The sequence below is a fragment of the Aedes albopictus genome, chromosome 1 (assembly GCF_035046485.1).
Source record: "Aedes albopictus strain Foshan chromosome 1, AalbF5, whole genome shotgun sequence".
Classification (NCBI taxonomy): Eukaryota; Metazoa; Arthropoda; class Insecta; order Diptera; family Culicidae; genus Aedes; species Aedes albopictus.
The window spans coordinates 325,422,309-325,442,736 of NC_085136.1; the positions used below are offsets into that span (position 1 = coordinate 325,422,309).

The window sequence follows — 20,428 nt, forward strand, 5'->3', positions numbered from 1 at the left end:
ATCGGGATGCCCTGTACAACGCCTCGAAACGTAGCAGGTGTTTGTCAGTACTACCGAAGCTGTCCAAATGTTAACATGTCTGCTCCTTCTTTGGTGAAATTTTGTCGCCACGGGATTGATCCGATCGTTTGCTGCGGGGGATCAGCCTATGAAGATAAGTACAGCATGAAGAAGTGCATCGGTTACTGGAAACAGTACAAACGACATGAGGAGGAAGAGTACGAGAGCATCCCGTCGGAAGGACGACCAGTGCAGAACAAGGAATATCCGCATGTGGCGTTGATCGGCACCCAGCAGTATGGCCGATATGTCTGGAGTTGTACCGGGACATTGATCAGCGATAGGTACGTCCTGACCAGCGCCGAATGCGTTAAATCGGAAACGCATGACACCGTGCGACTGGGGGCGGTTCGCCAAGATAAAGGAACTCAAGACATTGGGATTGAGGGATTTATAAAGTGTCCGAAGTACAACAAGACGACGTCGACTGGGAACTTGGCACTGGTTCGTTTGTCAACCAAGGCAATCTACAGCGATCGTGTGCTACCAGCTTGCATGTGGCTAGATAACTCAAACGTTCTGCTTAAGCTGTTTAGTCTTGGAGTTGACGATGGTATTGCATAACTCTTATAGAATCATCTGCAAATTATCCTTTTGACCATCCTTTCTCCCTTAGGTCAAGTGATGGTTCGTCCACGCATGGCCCGTTACAACCAGGACTGCCGGAAGTTCTACAAGATGACCAGTCTAGTCGACGAGAAGCAGATCTGTGCGGAGAATTACTACTTCACGGACAACTCGTGCCAGGATAGAAGCGGTGATCCTCTGGAAGGCATCATTCAAATCGGTTCCATCAAAATCTCCACTATCGTGGGGATAAGCTCGTACAACGTGGGCTGCCCAGGAAAATCCGACACAGCCACCATCTATGCAAGGCTTTCGGCATACACAGATTGGATATTTTCCGTTCTGGAAGCATAGATATTAGTGTTTAGTACTCGTCTCCTCTGCGGTTCGAGTGAAAGAACCTGTAATTGCGAACTGGAAATTGTTACTATATCAAATCCCATGTGTTCTCTTTGTTTTGAATCTTTTTTCGCGTAATAAAAAAACAAATTGATATATATCAAAACAATTAATTCCCTGTTATGTTGAACAATATCAAACCTAAGACTAGAAATAATGAAGAACTGATTTAGTAAACTATATCAATGTGTGACAATATACCATATGGTACCCTAATTTCGTGCGGGTCCAAATTTCGCTAATCGTTAACATTTAAAGATAATAATCACGGAACTAATTGTGCTATTGTCCAAATTTCACTTTAGACCTAAAGTAAAATTTAGACAATTAAACAATCAGTTCTACAATAATGATCTCAAGATGTTAACAGTTATCTACATTTTAACCTGCACTAAATTAGGGCATCACACAGTACAGTTTGAACTTCTTCATCAAACATTGCTTCAGCTTCAGCTTCGCCTGTACAAGTACGTCTAATAATGCGTACGTCGACTCTCAGAACTACGAGCTTGGCGTCTCTCCTCATCGCCTTCAAGACTTGCGAGTACTTAGACTCTTCCGTCTTGATCACGAGCACGTCACCCTTCTAGGGGCCTGGCCCCTATCCTTTTTCCTTTCTTTGGGCTGGTGTCTCTACGCCCCTGTACCTCCGGTTTCTTCATCTTCTTATTTTTCCTTTCCACTCTGGTCCAGGAGGCGTCTTCCTCCTGACTCTCCCTAACCTGTGGTGGCTGAGGACCTATTGATGATCGCTAATCCGTGTTATCTTCGAGCCGAGACGGGCCAGCCTTTTCAGACCCACCCTTCCTAGCTTTCCGGGATGCTATGCTGCAGTCCGACTTTCAGCGTTAACAATCTCCTAGCTTTACGGGACTACCAAGCGAGCGTCTAAAATACGGTGAAGAAGCACTGATGAGAGCACTACACTGGGTTATTACCAAGATTTGGGAGGAGGAAGTATTACCGGAGGAATGGATGGAAGGTATCGTGTGTCCCATCTACAAAAAGGGCGACAAGTTGGATTGCGGAAACTACCGCGCGATCACACTACTGAGTGCTGCTTACAAGATACTCTCTCAAATTGTATGCCGCCGTCTATCACCGATTGCAAAAGAGTTCGTGGGGCAATATCAGGCTGGATTTATGGCTGAACGCGCTACAACGGACCAGATGTTCGCCATCCGCCAGGTGTTGCAGAAATGTCGCGAATACAACGTGCCCGCACATCACTTGTTCATCGATTTCAAATCGGATACAGCTATGGCAGATTATGAATACGGATTCCCGGATAAACTGATACGATTGATCAAGGTGACGATGGATCAAGTGATGCGCGTAGTTCGAGTATCAGGGACACACTCCAGTCGCTTCGAATCTCGCAGAGGGTTACGGCAAGGTGATGATCTTTCGTGCTTGCTGTTCAACATTGCTTTTGTGGCTTCGTGGCCGTGTGGCTAGTGTCACCAAGCATTTAGCCGCATCGTGCTTAGGTACGTGGGTTCGATTCCCACCGCAGTTGTCAGGAAAAGTTTTCGGCTGTGCCACTGGGCGTTGCACGCTAGTCCGTTGTCTAGTGTCGTGCTTCCTTCAAAGAGCGAATAGCTCACTGGAAGCAATGAACGTGTCCGTGTCTTTTAGGGTGTAACTAGGAGAGCGGGGACAAACACGAGTGGAACGATTTTGACGAAGTCAGATCAGCTACTTGGTTTCGCTGATGATATTGATATTATGGCTCGTAAATTTGAGACGATGGCGGAAACGTACATTCGACTAAAGAGTGAAGCCAGGCGAAGCGGATTACTCATAAATGTGTCAAATACAAAGTACATGGTGGCTCCAAGGAGGAATCACCGCGCCCGTCACCTCGATTTTCTATCAATGGTGATGAAATCGAGGCGGTTGAAGAATTCGTGTATTTGGGCCCACTGGTGACCGCCGACAACGACATCAGCAGGAAATCGAGCTTACTTTGGGCTCTGCAGAACTCTACGATCGAACGAAAGGTGTTGCGTACCATCTACGGCGGACCACGGTTGGTGGTCCGTTTCCACCGTAAATGGCCTTCCCAGGATGTAAAGCTCGAACTTGCGGCAGGCGAACAGGATAGCTAGGGTCTCTTTTTCAAACTGGGCGTATTTTCGCTCCGTGCTGCTAAGGGTTTTCGATGCATAGACGATTGGATGCCCGTCCTGTATTAGCACCCCAGACAACCAGGAATCGCATAAGGATGCACGCTGTACATCGTATAATGTGCTATTTTAAGTCACTATCGCATAATTGTACGGCTGAGGGGCAATTTTCATCTCATATGATGTTATTTTTTTAACTAACTTCGATGTATCTGGTATAATCATATAAGAGTGCAAATAAACTTTTATGATGTAAGACTACATCGTAGTAGATGATATTCCGAAGTTTTGTTGCGACGAACTTTGCTTATTCGCAAAAGCGTTCGAGTAAACTCGCAAAGTGTCAATTGAATTCGCATAATTTCGTACTGCGATTATTATTATTATTAATATTTATTAAAGACACTTTACAACTTATGTGGCATTCGTGTCTGGGCGTACTGCGATGATTATACGACTTCGCTTGGTACTTTTCTAATTATATCAGTTTAACCCGCATTGATGTACAAACTAAATCGCATAAAAGTGAAAATTAACTCGTTCAAATGTGCATACACACTCTCATAAGCTAGAATCGTTAACGTTTGCATATTGCGATGTGATATGTGATAACAATGAAAGAAGTGCTGTTGGAGTGCCAAAAAGCTACAAGAAAGTGAAAAGTCATCATTATTGTTACAGAACAAGTTACAAAGTCATCATTTTTGTTTTGTTGACCTAATAATTAGGTGGTGCTAGCAAGAGAGGAGTAGTGGTAACTGTGCGGGAAATCATGGTACATCATTTTGATCTCCAGATAGCCTGCCAAACACGTACAGCGCACGGAAATCACGTGCATTCCAACAAACACTGAGGTGAGTAAGAATGTCATGACAATTAACCAGTGTGTTTCATAACTAGTGTTTGGTGTTAAGTGTGAAGTGCAGCTCGATAATCCAAAGATTATTAGTTCGATACTTAGGTGACAAGATTTTTTCATTTCGAGTATTTTTAAGTCGTATAAGATGCTATATTATGTCGCAATAGTGCATATCGTGCATCGCATAAGATATCGCTCCAAGTTATATAGCGTCATTATTTTTCCGTCAATGCACATATAGCGCCTCCACTTTTGTACGCATAAGGCACTTTTACTGCATCTTATGCGATGTAACTTTACCGCATAAATGTACGTATAACATGAACATAAACTTCTTTATACTGCTCCTAGTCCAACGCTGCTGCTATCACACTGGATGACAACGTCGTTATTGGAGTCAAAATACCGTAGAACCGGCACTGACGTCACCATCGCTTTCAGTTGAAGGAACGCACTCTCCTGTTCATAATTCCACGACCACGGTTCATCCTTGTTTGTCAGACGACGCAACGGTTCCGCCACTGTTAATAGACTTGGGAGGTAGTTGGACAAATATGTAATGGTACCCAAGAATCTCTGCAGCGCTATGACATCCTTTGGACGTTCCATAACAAGGATACTGGTGATCCTGTCCGAATCCGCCTTCACACCGGCTGACGTCAGCACATGACCGAAGAATTTCACGTTTTCTCGGCACAACTTAACCTTGTTGATATTCAGTAGACCGGCCCACATTTGTATGGCGAAAAAGAAAAGTTGGAAAAAAAATCACGGGGCACCCTCTAGAATCGTGCCTTTGGATGAGAAGAACAATCTGTGAAAGATTCAGCTCAATAGGTTTAAAACTGAGCTGGCGCGAATGAGTTGAAGGTTTGTATGGGATTTGCAGTTCAAATATATGGGAAATTGGATGACCTACAGTTTCTCACTCAGTACGCCGGTTCAACGAGTTCGATTTAGCTCAAAATTGAAAGAATGGTAGTTGATACCCTAAGGAACAATTTTGTAGAAGACCATATCATGATAAAACTTAATTTAGTTGCGGTTTCAGTTAACGAAAGCAAGATGAGGACATCTTCCCCCGTTTACTCTCGGTTGTTACATGGAGCACGTGTTTGTCGGTCGAAGCTTGCGCGCTACATTATAGGAAGCTATGTAATTCTTCATTGTTTCGATACCCGCACACGTGCGTGAGCAATTGAAATGAAGGACAACACAGCCGCCTATGATGTAGAGCGCAAGTTTCGAACAGCAAACACGTGCTGCATGTAACAACCGAGAGTAAACGGGGGAAGATGTCCGCACCCTGCTTTCGTTAACTGAAACCGCAATAAAAATTAAGTTTTATCATGATATGGTCTTCTACAAAATTGTTGCTTAGGGTATCAACTACCATTTTTTCAATTCTGAGCTAAATCGAACTCGTTGAACCGGCGTACTGAGTGAGAGACTGTAGGCCATCCAATTTCCCATATATTTGGATTGAAAACCCCATACAAACCTTCAACTCATTTGCGCCAGCTCAATTTTAAACCGATTGAGCTGAAATTTTCACAGATTGCTCTTCTCATCCAAAGGCACAATTCTAGAGGGTGCCCCGTGGAATTTTTCGACATTTTTGTATTTGGGCCGGTTTAATATTCAGCTTGATGTTTTGTTGGTTGACACGCTGAAGGAACGCTTACAGACAACGCAACGGTTATGGTCCAACACTGCTTCCTCGACGGTATCTCCGCAGCCAATGAGGATGTCGTCCCCAAGTGCTCGCAAGCCATGAAGAACCTCGTGCAATTTCTTCTGAAATATTTCCGGTGCAGGTGATATACCGAATGGCATCCTCAGCCATCGATAGCGTCCGAAAGGCGTCCAGAATGTCGTGAGTTTGGAACTTTGCTCATCTAGACAAACTTGCCAGAATCCACATTTCGCATCTACGGTAGAGAAAACCTTTGCATTTGTCAATTCGGGCAATAGCTCTGTTGGGACAGCAATGGAAAAATCCTTCGGACGATCTTGTAGCACGACTCGTTTATATTTGGTACGTGAGTCAGCTTTTTAGCTGCAATATATTTCGCTCAATAATTATCGAATTAATACATGAAATAGGTATAATGACTTACATTTCTAGTCCTCGGTTGTAAGCTTGTCCACTGTCCAACAATTCGTATTAATTTTAACTAGATTTAAGCTGATTTTAGGATAAGTTTTAATAATTCAACCTTCTAGTTATAAGCACATTTCTGTTTGTTTTTGTTTCGTATTGCATGTATATAGGTAGCAACTAATTCTATTCAATTCAACTGTGCATGACATATCTATTCAATCTTACACACTATGGTTTTCTGCTGCGTGTGGATCGAGTGACCCTTTCGCACCGGAGTGCTGATTTCTCGTCGTTCGGAACAAGCTCGTTAACCGTTGGCATCGGATAGTGTGGTCGCTTGAGAGCCTTGATCAAAATGATCGGATCAAGACAAACGCGTATTTTATTGTTGCGCTTAACCAGCACAAGATTGCTGACCCAATCGGTGTTATCCTCTTCTCTTTACCATCACACCGTGCTGCTTCATTTCATTCAGCGTTCGCTCCAGATCATTCCGCAGTGTTACCGCTATTCTACGTGGATGCTGAACGGATGGCTTAATATTGGCATCCACCTCCAAACTAACGGTCCCGGAGAACTTCCCAAGACCATGGAGTACCTCTGGATACCTTTCGATGATGTGATCAGCTGAACTTGTTTGTTCCGATTTGATGGAGTAACACAACTTGATGAGCTGTAGCGCCAAACACGTTTCCTTGGAAAGTAGTGGGGATTACTCGAAATCGACGACATGGAATACCATCTTGTACTGTTGATTGCGATGCTCGCAGGGTATTACAGTCCTTCCCAAAGACTTCAGGGATCCTCCACCAAAGGTTCTCAGCACAGCTTGCTCGCTGTTCAGTTTTAGCTGCTCCGTTCCCAAAATCTTCATAGCACTGTTCTTCCCGATTACGTTACACGATGCCCCTGAGTCCAGGATGCATTTCACTACAACAGGACGATTGTTTACATCGTAAAACTTGATGCTGGCTTGTAGAACGGATTCCCCATCACGCTTGACTTGGTAGAGATACTGAACCGATTCGCTTGACTCGTCGCTCCTGACCTCTTCATCCATGTCCCGATCATCCAGCTCTACTTACTGTTCGAACGCTGCCTTGATTCCTGGAGGGTTTCTTCCGATGCTGTTGCTGTTGATCTTCCTGTCTCTTCCGACATACTACCGCAAAATGATTCCTTTATTTGGAGTAGTTGCAAACAGCTCCCCGAGCTGGACAATCTGTTAGTTTGCTGTGGAATCCTTTTCCGCAAAAGTTGCACTTTTTTTTTAACTGCTATCCAATCTGTTGATGGAGTGCGCGCACGCTGCTGCAGGTTCCAGCCAGTTATGGCGTTCTATCTCCGACCGTGTAGCTTCCTCCATTTGGCACTGTGCGACAACCATTGCCGACGTCAAATTTTGTTGCTCAATGAACCGCTTCTTCAAGTTTGTATCCAAAATACAGCTTCCGCTCGATAACTGGGCTTTGACGACAGTTCAGTTAGTGAGCGCCGCTCGATAACTGGACTGAGCTCCCGGAGCCGGAAGCTATTGTTATATTTTATTTTGTTTACAGATTTGCAAAATGTGAGGTTAAATTTCGTTTATTTTTGACATACAACTGCTTTTTCACTGGACTTTGGCCCAGTTAGCGAGCGCCCAGTTAAAAAGCAGTCCAGTTAAACAGCAGTCAGTTATCGAGCGGATGCTGTACCGGTAATGATACTTTCGCGGAGCATTTCATCCTCCAGATTACTGAAGTTGCAGTTCTTGACCAGCTCGCGCGCCCTGTTGATGAAATGCATCACACTCTGCCGCATTTTCATCGGTACCTAGCTGGTTGTTGGCGGCACTGGAAGAACTCGTAGCGAGCTAGTTTGACGTCCTCCTGCGGAACCATGTACCTCGTAAGTGAAGCCAAACACGCCTGTACAGTGTCCCTTTCCTGTGGTGTTAGCGGCCATAGGTTGAAGATTTTGCGCGCTTCCATTCCTAGAGCTGCTTTGAAGGTTGCTATTTTTACTCGTTCTTCCCGCACTTCGAGCCCCGCAGCAATCATATAAATTTCGAACTCGTCGCAGTTATTGACGTTCTCTTTCATTTCATTTCATTTTATTTTTCGAGTTATTCTGGAGTTACAAACGTGACATAATTTCATCAGCTGAGATTTGGAGTTCCTTGCAGCAGCTTAGTAATTCAATATTTAATTAATAACTTTTAGCCTGGAATAAATTTACCATAGAAAAGGAAAAACTATTGAAAAACCCTTTCAAAATTGAGAATAGTGTGGGGATAGTTAAAGGAAAAGTAAAATTCTTATTCTAATATCACAGTCTGCGCGCCGTCAGTTGTTCCAGCAACGGGTTTGCTGAAGTTGCACATCCTAACCAGAATTTGGGAAGTACACGCTGGATCCATTCATCGATGAGTTCCACCTTCGCTAATCTGTGGAGATCTTCCGTGGGGTGAAACGGGTCCAAATTGAGCATCATCTTCAGAAGCCGGTTTTGCTTCGTTTGGAGTTTCTTCCGGTGAGTAGCGGCACAATCGAACCAGGCAGGAAAACCGTACGTCATCGATGGCATGAACACCAATTTGTAGAGAAGTAACTTTGAATTTTTGTCCAGGTGTGAACGCCTGTTGATAAGCGGGTAAAGCATTCTAGTGAGCTTGTCGCATTTGCCCAGAACTTTGTTCACGTGAGTGGCAAAGGTTAGCCTTCGGTCCAGAGTAAGACCCAAATATCCCACGTCATCCGACCACGGAATGTGTTGGCCCCAGATGGAGATTGCTTGCTGCGGAAGTTTTTGCGGGCTTCTTTTTCGAGTGAAAAAAATTGCTTGTGATTTATTTGCGTTTGTTTTGATCTTCCATTTTCGTTGGTAGTTTTCGATAGCATTTTGGGCTGCTTGGAGTTTATCAACTACAATAACTGGATCCGAATCCGCTGCGATGAACCCAGTGTCGTCGGCGAAAAGATAATATTGTACGTCGTCTAGCATCACCATGTCGGCGGTGAAGATGTTGTAGAGAGCACAAATGTCCCAAATGGAGGATAACGTGCCTCTGGAGCCGGCCTTCTGATACCATGCCGGACGACTTCTTCAACGCAAAGTTGGCTCGAATCTGCCCCACAAGCCGGGTAAGTTGATGGTTGGTGGAATGCCCGCTTTTGAAGCCAAACTGGACGTCAGGGATAATCTGCGTGTTTTCTAGATGTTGGTGGACACGTTTCAATATTATGCGCTCGAGAAGCTTACTGAAGGCAGATAGCAAACTAATTGGCCTATAGTTGGACGCATTCGTGGAATCCTTATTCGGCTTCGGGATGGCGATTACTACCGCGTGTTTCCAATTAGATGGAAAGTACCCAAGTCGAACACAAGCAGAGAAGATTCTAGCGAGCAGAATATGGGCCTTACGGGGCAACTTCTTGAGCACGCAGTTCCTGATGCTATCCTGACCAGGAGACTTCTTCGCCTTGAGTCTGCGGATGATCTGGATTACCTCCTTCGGGCGGATCAACCATGGATGAGCACCAGTGAGTTGAATTTGGTCGATGTGTGCGATGGAGTTGTTTACAGCAGTCACGGTTTCTGGGTCATCAGCCATTTGGTTGGTATGTGCTTTCGAAAAACTCATGGCAAGTAACTGAGCCTTCTCCAAGGATGAAGCGATGATATTATCACCATGGCGTAAGGGTGGGCTGTATTTGGTTGATTTCCTTAGTGCATTTGAGATTCTCCAAAGTGTGTCGTGATCGTTGTTGAGGGTGCGCAGCGTTTCCTGGAATTTCTTACAGCTGGCCTGAACACATTCCTCCCGAATTCTTCGGTTTAGTGACAGCACTATGCTCCGGTAGATGGGGTCCCTGCTTCTATACCATTGACGTCGTCGTTTGTTTCGTAGAGCGATCAGTCTGCGGGTGCTCTCTGGAATAGTGGCAACTTGGTACGGTCGTCGTTGTACTTCAGGGATCGAAACGGCTTCTGCATCTATGACGATCCTCGATAGAAACTCAATAGCGGTGTCGATCTCTTGTTCGCTGTCCAAGGTTGTAATGGCTGGATCAAGTAGGTTCACTTTTGAGTTTATTTCTCGTTGGAACCGAGACCAGTCTGCACGCGCGTAGCAACGAACCTTCGGAGACGTCTGTATAGCTGGGGCAGAGAGGCTCACATTGAAGAGTACCGGAGAGTGGTCCGATGAAAGTTCATTCAATGTGACCGGTTTAGTCATGTCCAGCAAGTTGTTTGAAAGTGCAAGATCCAGTGTGGATGGCCGACCGCGACCGGTGGGATGAAAAGTGAAGGCGTCCGGGAAATGAACATAGAAGTTGTGGCTTGCTGCCTCCTGGACCAACAGAGTTCCGGCTTTGTTTGCTTTCGAGCAGTTCCAGTGACGATGTCGAGCGTTCAGGTCACCAACTATATAGAACGGTTCAGCGATCCTGGTCAAAGTAGAGATGTCTCGGCGAAACTGTGTCCAGGCTGCTCTCCTTCTCGCCCCTGGGAAGTAGGCGGCAATGATGTGTACGTTGCTGTTTGCCGTGTTAATCGTGATGCCTACACTTTCGATGATTTTGGTCGAAATATTCAACTCTGCAAACTTGATGCCTTTACGAACCGCAATCAGAACCCCTCCACCTCTTTCAGCATCGTTGGAAGCGCGGTCAAAACGAACGCAGGAAAAGTTTGGGTGGAAGAAAGAAACCTTTGGTTGTAACCAAGTTTCCGTTACTATCCCTATGTCTACTTTATGACGCAACAAAAAGTCGAAAAATTCAAGCTTCTTGTTATGAACGGAACGTCCGTTCCAGTTAGCGAGGCGCAAGTTATCTAAATTAGACATTGTAGATATACTTGGTTGTAAGCTCGAAGAGAGCTAGAAGTTGTTGCTGCTTTGACTGGCAGCTAGCAAGACGCTCAAACATTTCCCTTGCAAGAGACAGAAATTCAGACATTGAGAACAGATTTTGATGGTTGGTTGTTTGTGTTTGTAGCACTTGAGCGTACGAGCCACGCGGATGTGGAGCGGTTGAACTGGTAGGGCGACCCTCGGTTGTACGGAAGACGAGTGGGGGAGGAGCTGGATGCCGGCGTTCCGTTCTTAGTTTTGCCAGCTTCTCAATGTACACTTTTCGGCTGGGGCAACCACGGTAGTTGGCAGTATGCTGACCGCTGCAATTTGCGCATTTAATTAGTCCTCGAGTTTCGCTTTTATCGGCGCGCTCCAAGTCAGCCTTTTTTGGTAGTTTGCAATCAGCTGAGTGATGTTTTTCGCCACACTTGACGCACAGAGGGGGAAGGTTGCAGTTCCTCATTCCGTGACCGAAGCGTTGGCAGCGGTGACATTGGACAGCATCCGTTGGCCTTCTTTCGAAGTAGCGCCATTTCACAGTGGTGTTGAAAACTGCTCTTACCTTTTGCAGCTCCGATAATTTTACACTTCCCTTCACGAAATTCAGCAGGTACAAAGCACTTTCTTCAGGTCCGGTGACTTTACGGGAGAGTAGTTTAACTTCGGTACACACCACACCGAGGGTAGCAAGTTCTTCTTCCAACTCGGCAATATCGTATACTGGTAAACCGGATAGAACGACTTTCACCGGTTGATCGGAGGGGAGGGTGTAGGTGTGGAACTCGATGTTAGAAGTTTTCAGCGTATCAACGGAGATGCGGAAGCTTTCTTCGTTCATGCAAAGTAATTGCACGCCCGTCCTAGTCACTCTCATATTGTAGTCCGTCTGTGCGATGTTGTTCTTGGTCATCAGCTCCCGCAGTTGCTTGCTTGTTAAATTAACAGTCGTTATCGGGGGGACACGAGCTTTTTTTGTTTTTGGAGCCACGCTCGTCGTCGTCTGCATCGGGGTGAGTGTTGGCATTGCATCGATGTGCTCCTCTTCTTCCGATAGTAAATCGAATTCATTACTCACGATTACGTTGATTCCGCTTTGAATTGTGCCACTACTGCTGCTACCGGGAGGATGATCGGGTGGTCGTCTGTTTGTCTGTGGCATTTCGGTCACGTACGGGCTCTTCGGTCGAGGTGGATGAAGGTTCGGATCGTTGTGGTTATGCTCCGTCTCTAAGCTGCGTTTCTGTCTCGGTTGGAGTTGATTATTGGGCGGTTTTTGCGACGTTTTCGCCGCCGCATTTTGTCCACTCGGGTTCTCTGGGACTGCCTGCGACTTCAGAATGCCGAATCGCGGTTTTACTAATTCGAAATAACGTAAAAACTCGGAAAAAAGTGCAACGCTATTGGTTGGTTTGTTTACGTAGCAAACCAGTGTTGCCAAAACTGACGTTCTCTTTCATGTTTCCGTCCAGCTTCAAGGACGCTGGAAACGGGATACTGCTGTTGATGGCAACTGGAGCTGAAGGTTCTCCGCCTCCGGCATTTGCCGCTTGATGCCCGGCTGGATGAACTCCACCGGACGCTTCATTCAGCATCGTTGTTGCTAATTTATCGTTCCGAACCGAAAACTTATCATTTCGTACGTACGTTTCGCGATTTCGCGGAGGTGAATCGTCTCGAATTGTCTGATTGCGCTGTATTTTAACTTCTGACACCATGTTGCGCGAAGTAGGTGTTGTCAGATCTGTGATTATAACTGAACTGGTTTTTATTCATTCAAAGAATACAAGGATGGTGAGATTAGTAAATTAAGGTACATACTATAAAATAAAGTGTTTGAATGTAGATGTGAAGGTAGTCCATTCTCTAACATCCTGGTTCCGCTCTCCTTAAAGAAGACCTAGCCAACACACTTCTTGCGAATGGGTTAACCTCGCCACTACCGCTACTACTTTGTTTCTAAGTTTGATTAATAAAGCTTGAATCCCACGAGTTGCACGGGAAAAAAGGTCCGCGCACGACTCCAGAGCCCTGCATTAACGCAGTAAGAAACAACGTACTGTGAGGGGTACCCAGGTGCTCCACAGGCTAAGTTAACGATCGGGCATCTAGGGGAACCAACATATTTTGGACACAGCAACGCGCCAATATTTTTTGGACACTTACGGCAAAAACAAATGGAAGTGTCCAAAATATATTGGCGTAACGCTGTGTCCAAAATACGTTGATTCCCCTATTCCAATTCATTCCTCGACATGTGTCAAACCGTAAATTGAAGTTACCCTGTTTTGTGGACTCCTACCACCGAAACAGGTTAACATTAAAAAGTCCATCTATGCAAGGCTTTCGGCATACAAAAGTTGCTTTGTTTTTTTTTAAGTGGAAAGTTTAGCTCTAAGTGTTTTACTCACCTTATCTTCTACGCCTAAGAAATGCTTACTCTTTCGAGTGGTAAGACTAGTCGTTTTCAAACTGGAATTGTTCAGATATCACTTCACATTTACCGATGTCCAATATTTTAGACTGTAGAGCTACGGCCACTCATCTTCGGTGCCATCTATCGCCACGAAATCGCTTACCGTCAGCCAGGTTAGCCCGTTTCCCTCGGGTTTGTGACCCGACGGCAGCAATATATGTCGCCACCAGGTCCGTTTGCGAACCAAACCGAGGAAAATTCTCCAATTTCGCCGGGGACCGAAATCGTACGGATTCCGGTAGGTTTTCCCTAGCGCAGAGAGCCGTTTCGTTTCCGACTTGTTGATGTGTGCCTCAATACTGGTTTCGCCCCGCGTGATTAGAGAGCTGTGCCACGAGGTGAGAGCTCCGAGGGCAAACAAGGTAGCCACGTTGATCAGGGCCATGAATATGATGGCTCGATGCTTTGCCGCATTGCTGCTGTATTCCTGAGGTATGGGGAGATCATGTTGGGCGGGCGCCAACCCATCGTCCTCGTAGTCATTCATTTCAGTCTGTAATGGTAAAGAAACGGTATTTTAAAGAAGCTTCGACTTTTGAGTAAAATACTGCAACCTAAAACTCTAATAACATCATACCTACCACCGGAATGATGTGGCCAGACAAATTGAACCGAACTGGATGGCCATGCAGCGGTTCCACCTCGTTCCATCCTATTCCATCGCCCACGATAAGTACGTTGTACCCTAACTCGAAACCAAACACGATGATGAACAACACCCCCACCGTTGTGTACAGCATGTAGAGGAAAAAGTACCGATGATTGCCATATCCTACGCAATTATTGAGCCAAGCTAGAATCATGAGAAAAATGTTATTAACGAACTACTATTAAAAATCTGAAATATACTAACGGCAGTGATGATCCATCTTGAGAACGCACCGATTGCACACCGAGCAATGATGCGTTCGCGGAGGTTTCGGGGCGATGCATTTTTTGCAGATGCTTACGGCTTCTACGATCAGTTCTTTCTGGAATAAATGAAACAAGCGATAGAATCATTCGCACACTTCTCAACCACCTCGCCCCCAAATTAAAAACATACCTCCGGAGGATATCCGGGTGACGTCGCAGCCGCCTTGTAAAAGTTCCACGCCACATTGACTAGCAACCAGTTGCCCACCAGCAGCAGAAAGTAGGTTGTGTTGGGGCTCTTCTTCCACCAGTAGGGCAGTCCGATCCAGTAGCAAATGATGACCACTGCGGCCGTTAGGCAAACCACGGCGAATACGAAGAACTACAACAGAAACAGTGTTGATTACTTTTCCTATGTAGGAAATTCATCGAGCACACGCTTACTTACCGGTCCAAGTAGATGGGTGAAGTTATCCACGAACCAAAAGATCGGCTCCAGGCAAACGTCCGACGCGTAGGACTGGCTCATGTGGTGGTTGTACGTGAGAGAACGGATGCATTGTAGCGAGTAGTGGTACCGGAAGCGAATGCAATTACTGAAAATCGAAATTGGAATCGTAAGTGATGAAGATTTCTTAGCGAACGGAAGCATCGTCAAAACTCACACTAATTTCTTTGGAAACTCTCTCAGGCGCCACTGAATGCGGCTCATTCTAAGCGCTTTAATACTAACTTTGGCTCAACACTAACTAGCTAGACTTTAAGCTTAATATCACTGCTTATTGCTACACACACAAAACTTTGCTATTTATTTCATTTTCACACATTTTTTTGCAAAACTAAAAATTTTAGAAATTGTTGGCCAGAAAAAAACGCTTTTGAGAAAAACTTTTGTTTACTACTGCTTCAAAGCTGTCAAACATGTGGTCGTCCAGGAATGATGAAACGTTATGATGCGTTACTTTTTGGCATTCCGCGAAACGCACACAAGGCTGCGTTCCAATTGGCGAATTAAAATTATGTCGTTTTCGTTTTTGTGGCGGTGCTACACCGCTTCGTGCAACACTTTTCACTACAAAAACGAACATTTTCGATGCAGTTGCGTTGGTGTGCGTGAATAAAAACCAAAATATTTACAACTTTGCAAACGCTGATTGGTGGACACGGTGCGCACCTGCTACACTCTCGAATTTTTGAGTGCTGCACTATCTTGAACGGTGTAGAAAAAGTGCTACACCGGTGTAGCACGAAAATCGAAAACGAACATTTTCGGTGCAAAAGTGCAGCACCGGTGTTGCACCACCGTAAAAACGAAAACGACATTAATTTTTACTTAAGCCTAGTACACTCAGAAATAAAAGTATACACAGAATTACTATTATTTATGCATTTTGTATCGGCATCTCTATCACTCTCTTTCTGTTTTCATGCTATCTGGTGCTTCGCCTGGGTTGACGAAACACTTCTCTTCAACCCAGGCTAAACGGCAGATAGCATGAAAACAGAAAGAGAGTGAGAGAGATGCGGATACAAAATGCATAAATAATAGTAATTCTGTGTATACTTTTATTTCTGAGTGTACGCACCTGGTAAGGAAAGCACTCAACAAAAAATCCCTCTAATTACCAAAGGAATTTTGACAATTGATTAGTATGGGAGGAAATGTCAGTTTTCCTTGGGGAATAATAGGAGGCAATCAGTGGAGTACTAGATTGAAAGTAGTGAGCTGAATTTTTGTATGGTGAGATGATCACCCGCATAACCACAAACTGTAAATGAAACGTTTATCATACTGTAAATGACCATTAGCAATTGTCATAGAACCATTTCTCAGACTATCGGGCATAACACTAAGCGAACCATTCCATGTACAGATTTGCCAGTTTGACAAATGGTAATCCGCCAATTTACAGTATGTAGAATAGGCGGTTAGAATAGGTTACCATAAAAAATCGCTCGTTTTCTCGAACAAATTTTTCGCAATACAGTATAAGATATGGTCAATATATTATCCAGTTTTTCAGACAATTCACTGCATAACAAATGGTTATAGAACAGTTTAACAATAAATTTAGAAGAAAAACTAACACTGTCTTGGTTACTATTGATTTATGGTCTTCCATTGTATTTTAAGCGTGTAATATATGGTTCGGGTATGTTTGAACTGTTTAAAAATAAAAGCGGTTTTGCGTTCTTTGGATATTCTTTATTAAACAAATCCAAAGCCTGGGCTCGGTATTACCTATGGTGATTAACTGATAACTGGAGATTACTACGGTGAGAGCGGATTTCTAATCGCAAGCAGCGTTCAATATCCGCCCGCTTTCGCACAGTCGGCCTCCTCGCAGTCGCACAGTCAGGCCGGATCCTGTAATTGAGTTCAAGTTCCGGCATCCTGCAAAACAATTAGTATTATGCTTTTGGTCGAAATACGAAGTGACCGAACGTGTGAAAATTGATTTTTAACCTACTTAGAAATGCCGCAACTCAATTTGGATTAGTGTATATTGTTGCTCTTAATTAGCCTCATGATGCGCAACAGAAAAAATAGATTCCAATTTACTTCGCAGCTGCAACTTCGCATGTGCTTCTAGCGACGACTTCGATTTGGTGGTGCGACGATAATATCTGATGAAATATAGCACAAAAAACTAAATGTGCAAAACTTACCCTTGTTTCATCCAGACCGCTCCAGCCGCTTTAAACCATCTTCCAAGGCAAGTTTTTAGTTTGTTGTTTATTCAACTCGCGGGCGACAGATTTTGTTTTTTATTTTTCTTCTAAATGCAAACTGCAAAGTTCGATCGGTACAGATACTAATAAAAGCTACTATTTGACAAACTGTTGAATTCAAGTGGCATACAGTGAAATGCACATGTGTAAGTGTGTTGCGCAAAGAAATCGCAAACCGTTTGAGAAAAGGTTACTCTGCATTGCCACCATGCCTCTTGAGTTTTTGGTACCATATTGTTCGATAATTTCTGCACAATATGACAAATTGTTACAACTTGATATGGTTTTCGTAAACCGTTCTTTATGGTCGGATGCTTCGAGTTTCATATTTTCAACAGAGGTGGTACAGTAACAGTATTTGGTAAAGGAGACATACTGTGTGGAGATTAACACAAACAGTATTTTGTTATGCGGGCAATTCTCCATTTCTGCAATGAAATGGAGCAAACAGCGTGGGTTATATGATTTCTTGACTAATTTGATGCTATTTGAGCAAAAGTTTGGGTAACTGTGATGTTGTATTATTTATTTCTTGCAACTTAAACAACACAGTTACCTGAACTTTTGCTCAAACAGCATAAAATTGGACATGAAATCATATAACCCACGCTGTTTGCACCATTTCATTGCAGAAATGGAGAATTGATCATCTCACCATACAAAAATCCAGCTCACTACTTTCAATCTAGTACTTCACTGATTGCCTCCTATTGAACGGAACATTTTTCCGCAAGGAAAAGTGACAGCTCCATTTGATTTGCCCGGCAGGCGTTACGAGCGTTACACAATTTTCATTTCTTTTTAGCTGCAGACCGCTCAAGAAATTTTGACAACGAAATCATTTCTTGACCGTTTCTTGTCCTATCCTTTTCCACAGTACTTTTCAGGTGCGTACTACACTTTAAACTTGACAGTTCGATAATAGGCCTTATCAGTTGACAGGTTCGCATATGCCACTGTTTATAACTGCCGAACAAAGCCTGCCTGTCTGTCTGTCTGTCTGTCTGTCTGTCTGTCTGTCTGTCTGTCTGTCTGTCTGTCTGTCTGTCTGTCTGTCTGTCTGTCTGTCTGTCTGTCTGTCTGTCTGTCTGTCTGTCTGTCTGTCTGTCTGTCTGTCTGTCTGTCTGTCTGTCTGTCTGTCTGTCTGTCTGTCTGTCTGTCTGTCTGTCTGTCTGTCTGTCTGTCTGTCTGTCTGTCTGTCTGTCTGTCTGTCTGTCTGTCTGTCTGTCTGTCTGTCTGTCTGTCTGTCTGTCTGTCTGTCTGTCTGTCTGTCTGTCTGTCTGTCTGTCTGTCTGTCTGTCTGTCTGTCTGTCTGACGTATTGATCGGGTTGTAGCAGTTCAGATGTAATATTACATAACAGTTTTTTTCTGTGCATGAAACCTAAAAATGCACCATACAATTGAGTTCTTTAGGGATATCCGGAATATTTTAAAATCGGATTCTCCACCCAAAAATTGTTGAATGGTAGGTACATCCTTGGAGGTGCATCACACAGCTCAGTGGAGAGCTAGGTTTCAACTGGTAGGTAAATGGAAATAAATTGTAAATATGTTATACCTAGATTGAATAAAGGAGAGGCACTGAGCTGGTAGCGATATCAGTCAGTGCCTGGGTTTGGAGAACAAAGCCTCGCCTGTGTTTTTATTTCCATCAGGTTATGGGCCCAGGGACGCCCTGGTGGTGGTTCGGGAAGCGAGGAGACCGAGGTGCGGTATCCAAGATACGATGAGGAGGCCAATACCCGATGAGGTGTCAAGATGCGATGAGGCCTGGTGCCAATATTCGTTGAGACACCAAGATGCGGTGAGGGGACCAACACAGAGGCAGAGGGTGCTGGCTGATCGATGGAGCTGGATGGCAGAAGGTACTTGAGGCGGAAGACGCTTCGAGCCAGGAGGAGCTTGGTAGCCTCTTAGTAGCAGACGTAGCTTGGAGCCAGGGCCTGGTAGCAGAGTCTGCTTGGAGCCAGGAGGAGTCTGGTAGCTCGGTTGCTAAGGAGGAGCTTGGTAGGCTGGAGGAGTACGTGGCCAGGTGAAGCTCGGGACGCGTCAGATCTGAGAGTGTGTGATGAGGAGGAGTGTTGGTAGGGTAGGAGTGGTAGGTACATCCTTGGAGGTGCATCACACAGCTCAGTGGAGAGCTAGGTATCAACTGGTAGGTAAATGGAAATAAATTGTAAATATGTTATACCTAGATTGAATAAAGGAGAGGCACTGAGCTGGTAGCGATATCACACACTTAGAAAATTTAACCGGACTCGGTTGAATTTCAACCGAGTTTTTATCTGCTGAACGCTCGGTTCGCCGCTCGGTTCACGAATGTACAATCGAGCGTTCGGTAGACTTTATTTTATGTCAAAATGACAAATTTACCGAAAAAACTCGGGTAACATATGCTGATACAACCGAACATCGGTTGAATCTTTTTTTACCGAAAGCTGTCAAAACAAACGAAATTCGGTTCTTTGAATCAGGACAGGATTTCATTCGAAATAATTTCACTAGGAAAATATCGAAATAAAAGTTTTTAAATTTCTGATGTAGGATAAGAGTGATTTATTATTTTCGTAAATTCTATGCATGTACATATTTCAAATATTTTAATTGTGTTTCACATTCACACTTGCTCTTTCATGACATAGATTGGATAACCGCAAACGGCAAAATGGTTGCCACGATGAACAATCTACACACCTTTGCCTCCTCGCCGAATTTCCCAAGGAATTTCCCGAAGATGCACTACGATATCTCGTAGATTTTTGCTGGAATACCTCTTGCCTGAAAACCCAAATAATCAATCAAAATATTTCACAAGGATAATTAAACAATATTGCTTATATTTACCAACTCTGCGATTAAAATTCACGACCCGATAGCAAGGACTTCAGAGTTACGTTCGAAACAAAAATGGCTGATTGATGACTGCACAACCGAGTTTTCGGTTGAAATATCCGACGTGAAGTTTACCCGCTTGACGTTTATACAATGTTTGGTATTTTTCTCTAGATTTACCGAGTTTTCTCGGTTCTTGCCTACCGAATTCGTAAATAATGCTGCGTCACCGAAGTTCTCGGTTTATCTGACATTCAGATTGATGCAAATTAACCGAAAATCAGTTACTTTTCAAAACATTAGAACAAAAAGCATATTTTAAACCGATTTTATCGGTACCTTGTGGTGAACCGATACTATTCGGTAGAGAAAAGAACCGAGTTCGGTATTAAATTTTAAGTGTGCAGTCAGTGCCTGGGTTTGGAGAACAAAGCCTCGCCTGTGTTTTTATTTCCAACAAAAATTAGGCGAAATCCAAAATTTCATATTTTTTGGAGTGCGGAAACTATTTTTAAAATGCATTTATAGTTCGCATGGGATTTTTTTTTGTTCGGGTCGAACTGTCATTTTATC

The 20,428-nt window shown here is 44.1% G+C and overlaps 2 protein-coding genes across 2 annotated transcripts in view; one reads left to right on the forward strand and one right to left on the reverse strand.

Annotated features, from left to right (window-relative positions):
* The window catches only part of LOC109402953 (uncharacterized), a 4,085-nt gene extending 2,946 nt beyond the window's left edge, over positions 1-1,139 (forward strand). The window contains exons 6-7 of the mRNA XM_062847255.1: positions 1-613; positions 677-1,139. Of these exons, the coding sequence (XP_062703239.1) occupies positions 1-613; positions 677-981 (918 nt within the window). The 3' untranslated portion in view covers positions 982-1,139. The remainder of the gene's footprint in view (positions 614-676) is intronic.
* Positions 1,140-13,345: 12,206 nt separating this feature from the next.
* On the reverse strand, positions 13,346-15,176 carry LOC109402954 (palmitoyltransferase ZDHHC16). Its single transcript, XM_029867632.2, has 6 exons — positions 14,955-15,176; positions 14,738-14,885; positions 14,480-14,671; positions 14,288-14,405; positions 14,016-14,227; positions 13,346-13,927 (listed from the first exon to the last, which is right to left on the reverse strand). The coding sequence occupies exons 1-6, from the start codon at positions 14,999-15,001 to the stop codon at positions 13,490-13,492; spliced, it is 1,155 nt and encodes a 384-aa protein (XP_029723492.2). The 5' UTR covers positions 15,002-15,176; the 3' UTR covers positions 13,346-13,489.
* Between the last annotated feature and the right edge of the window lie 5,252 nt (positions 15,177-20,428).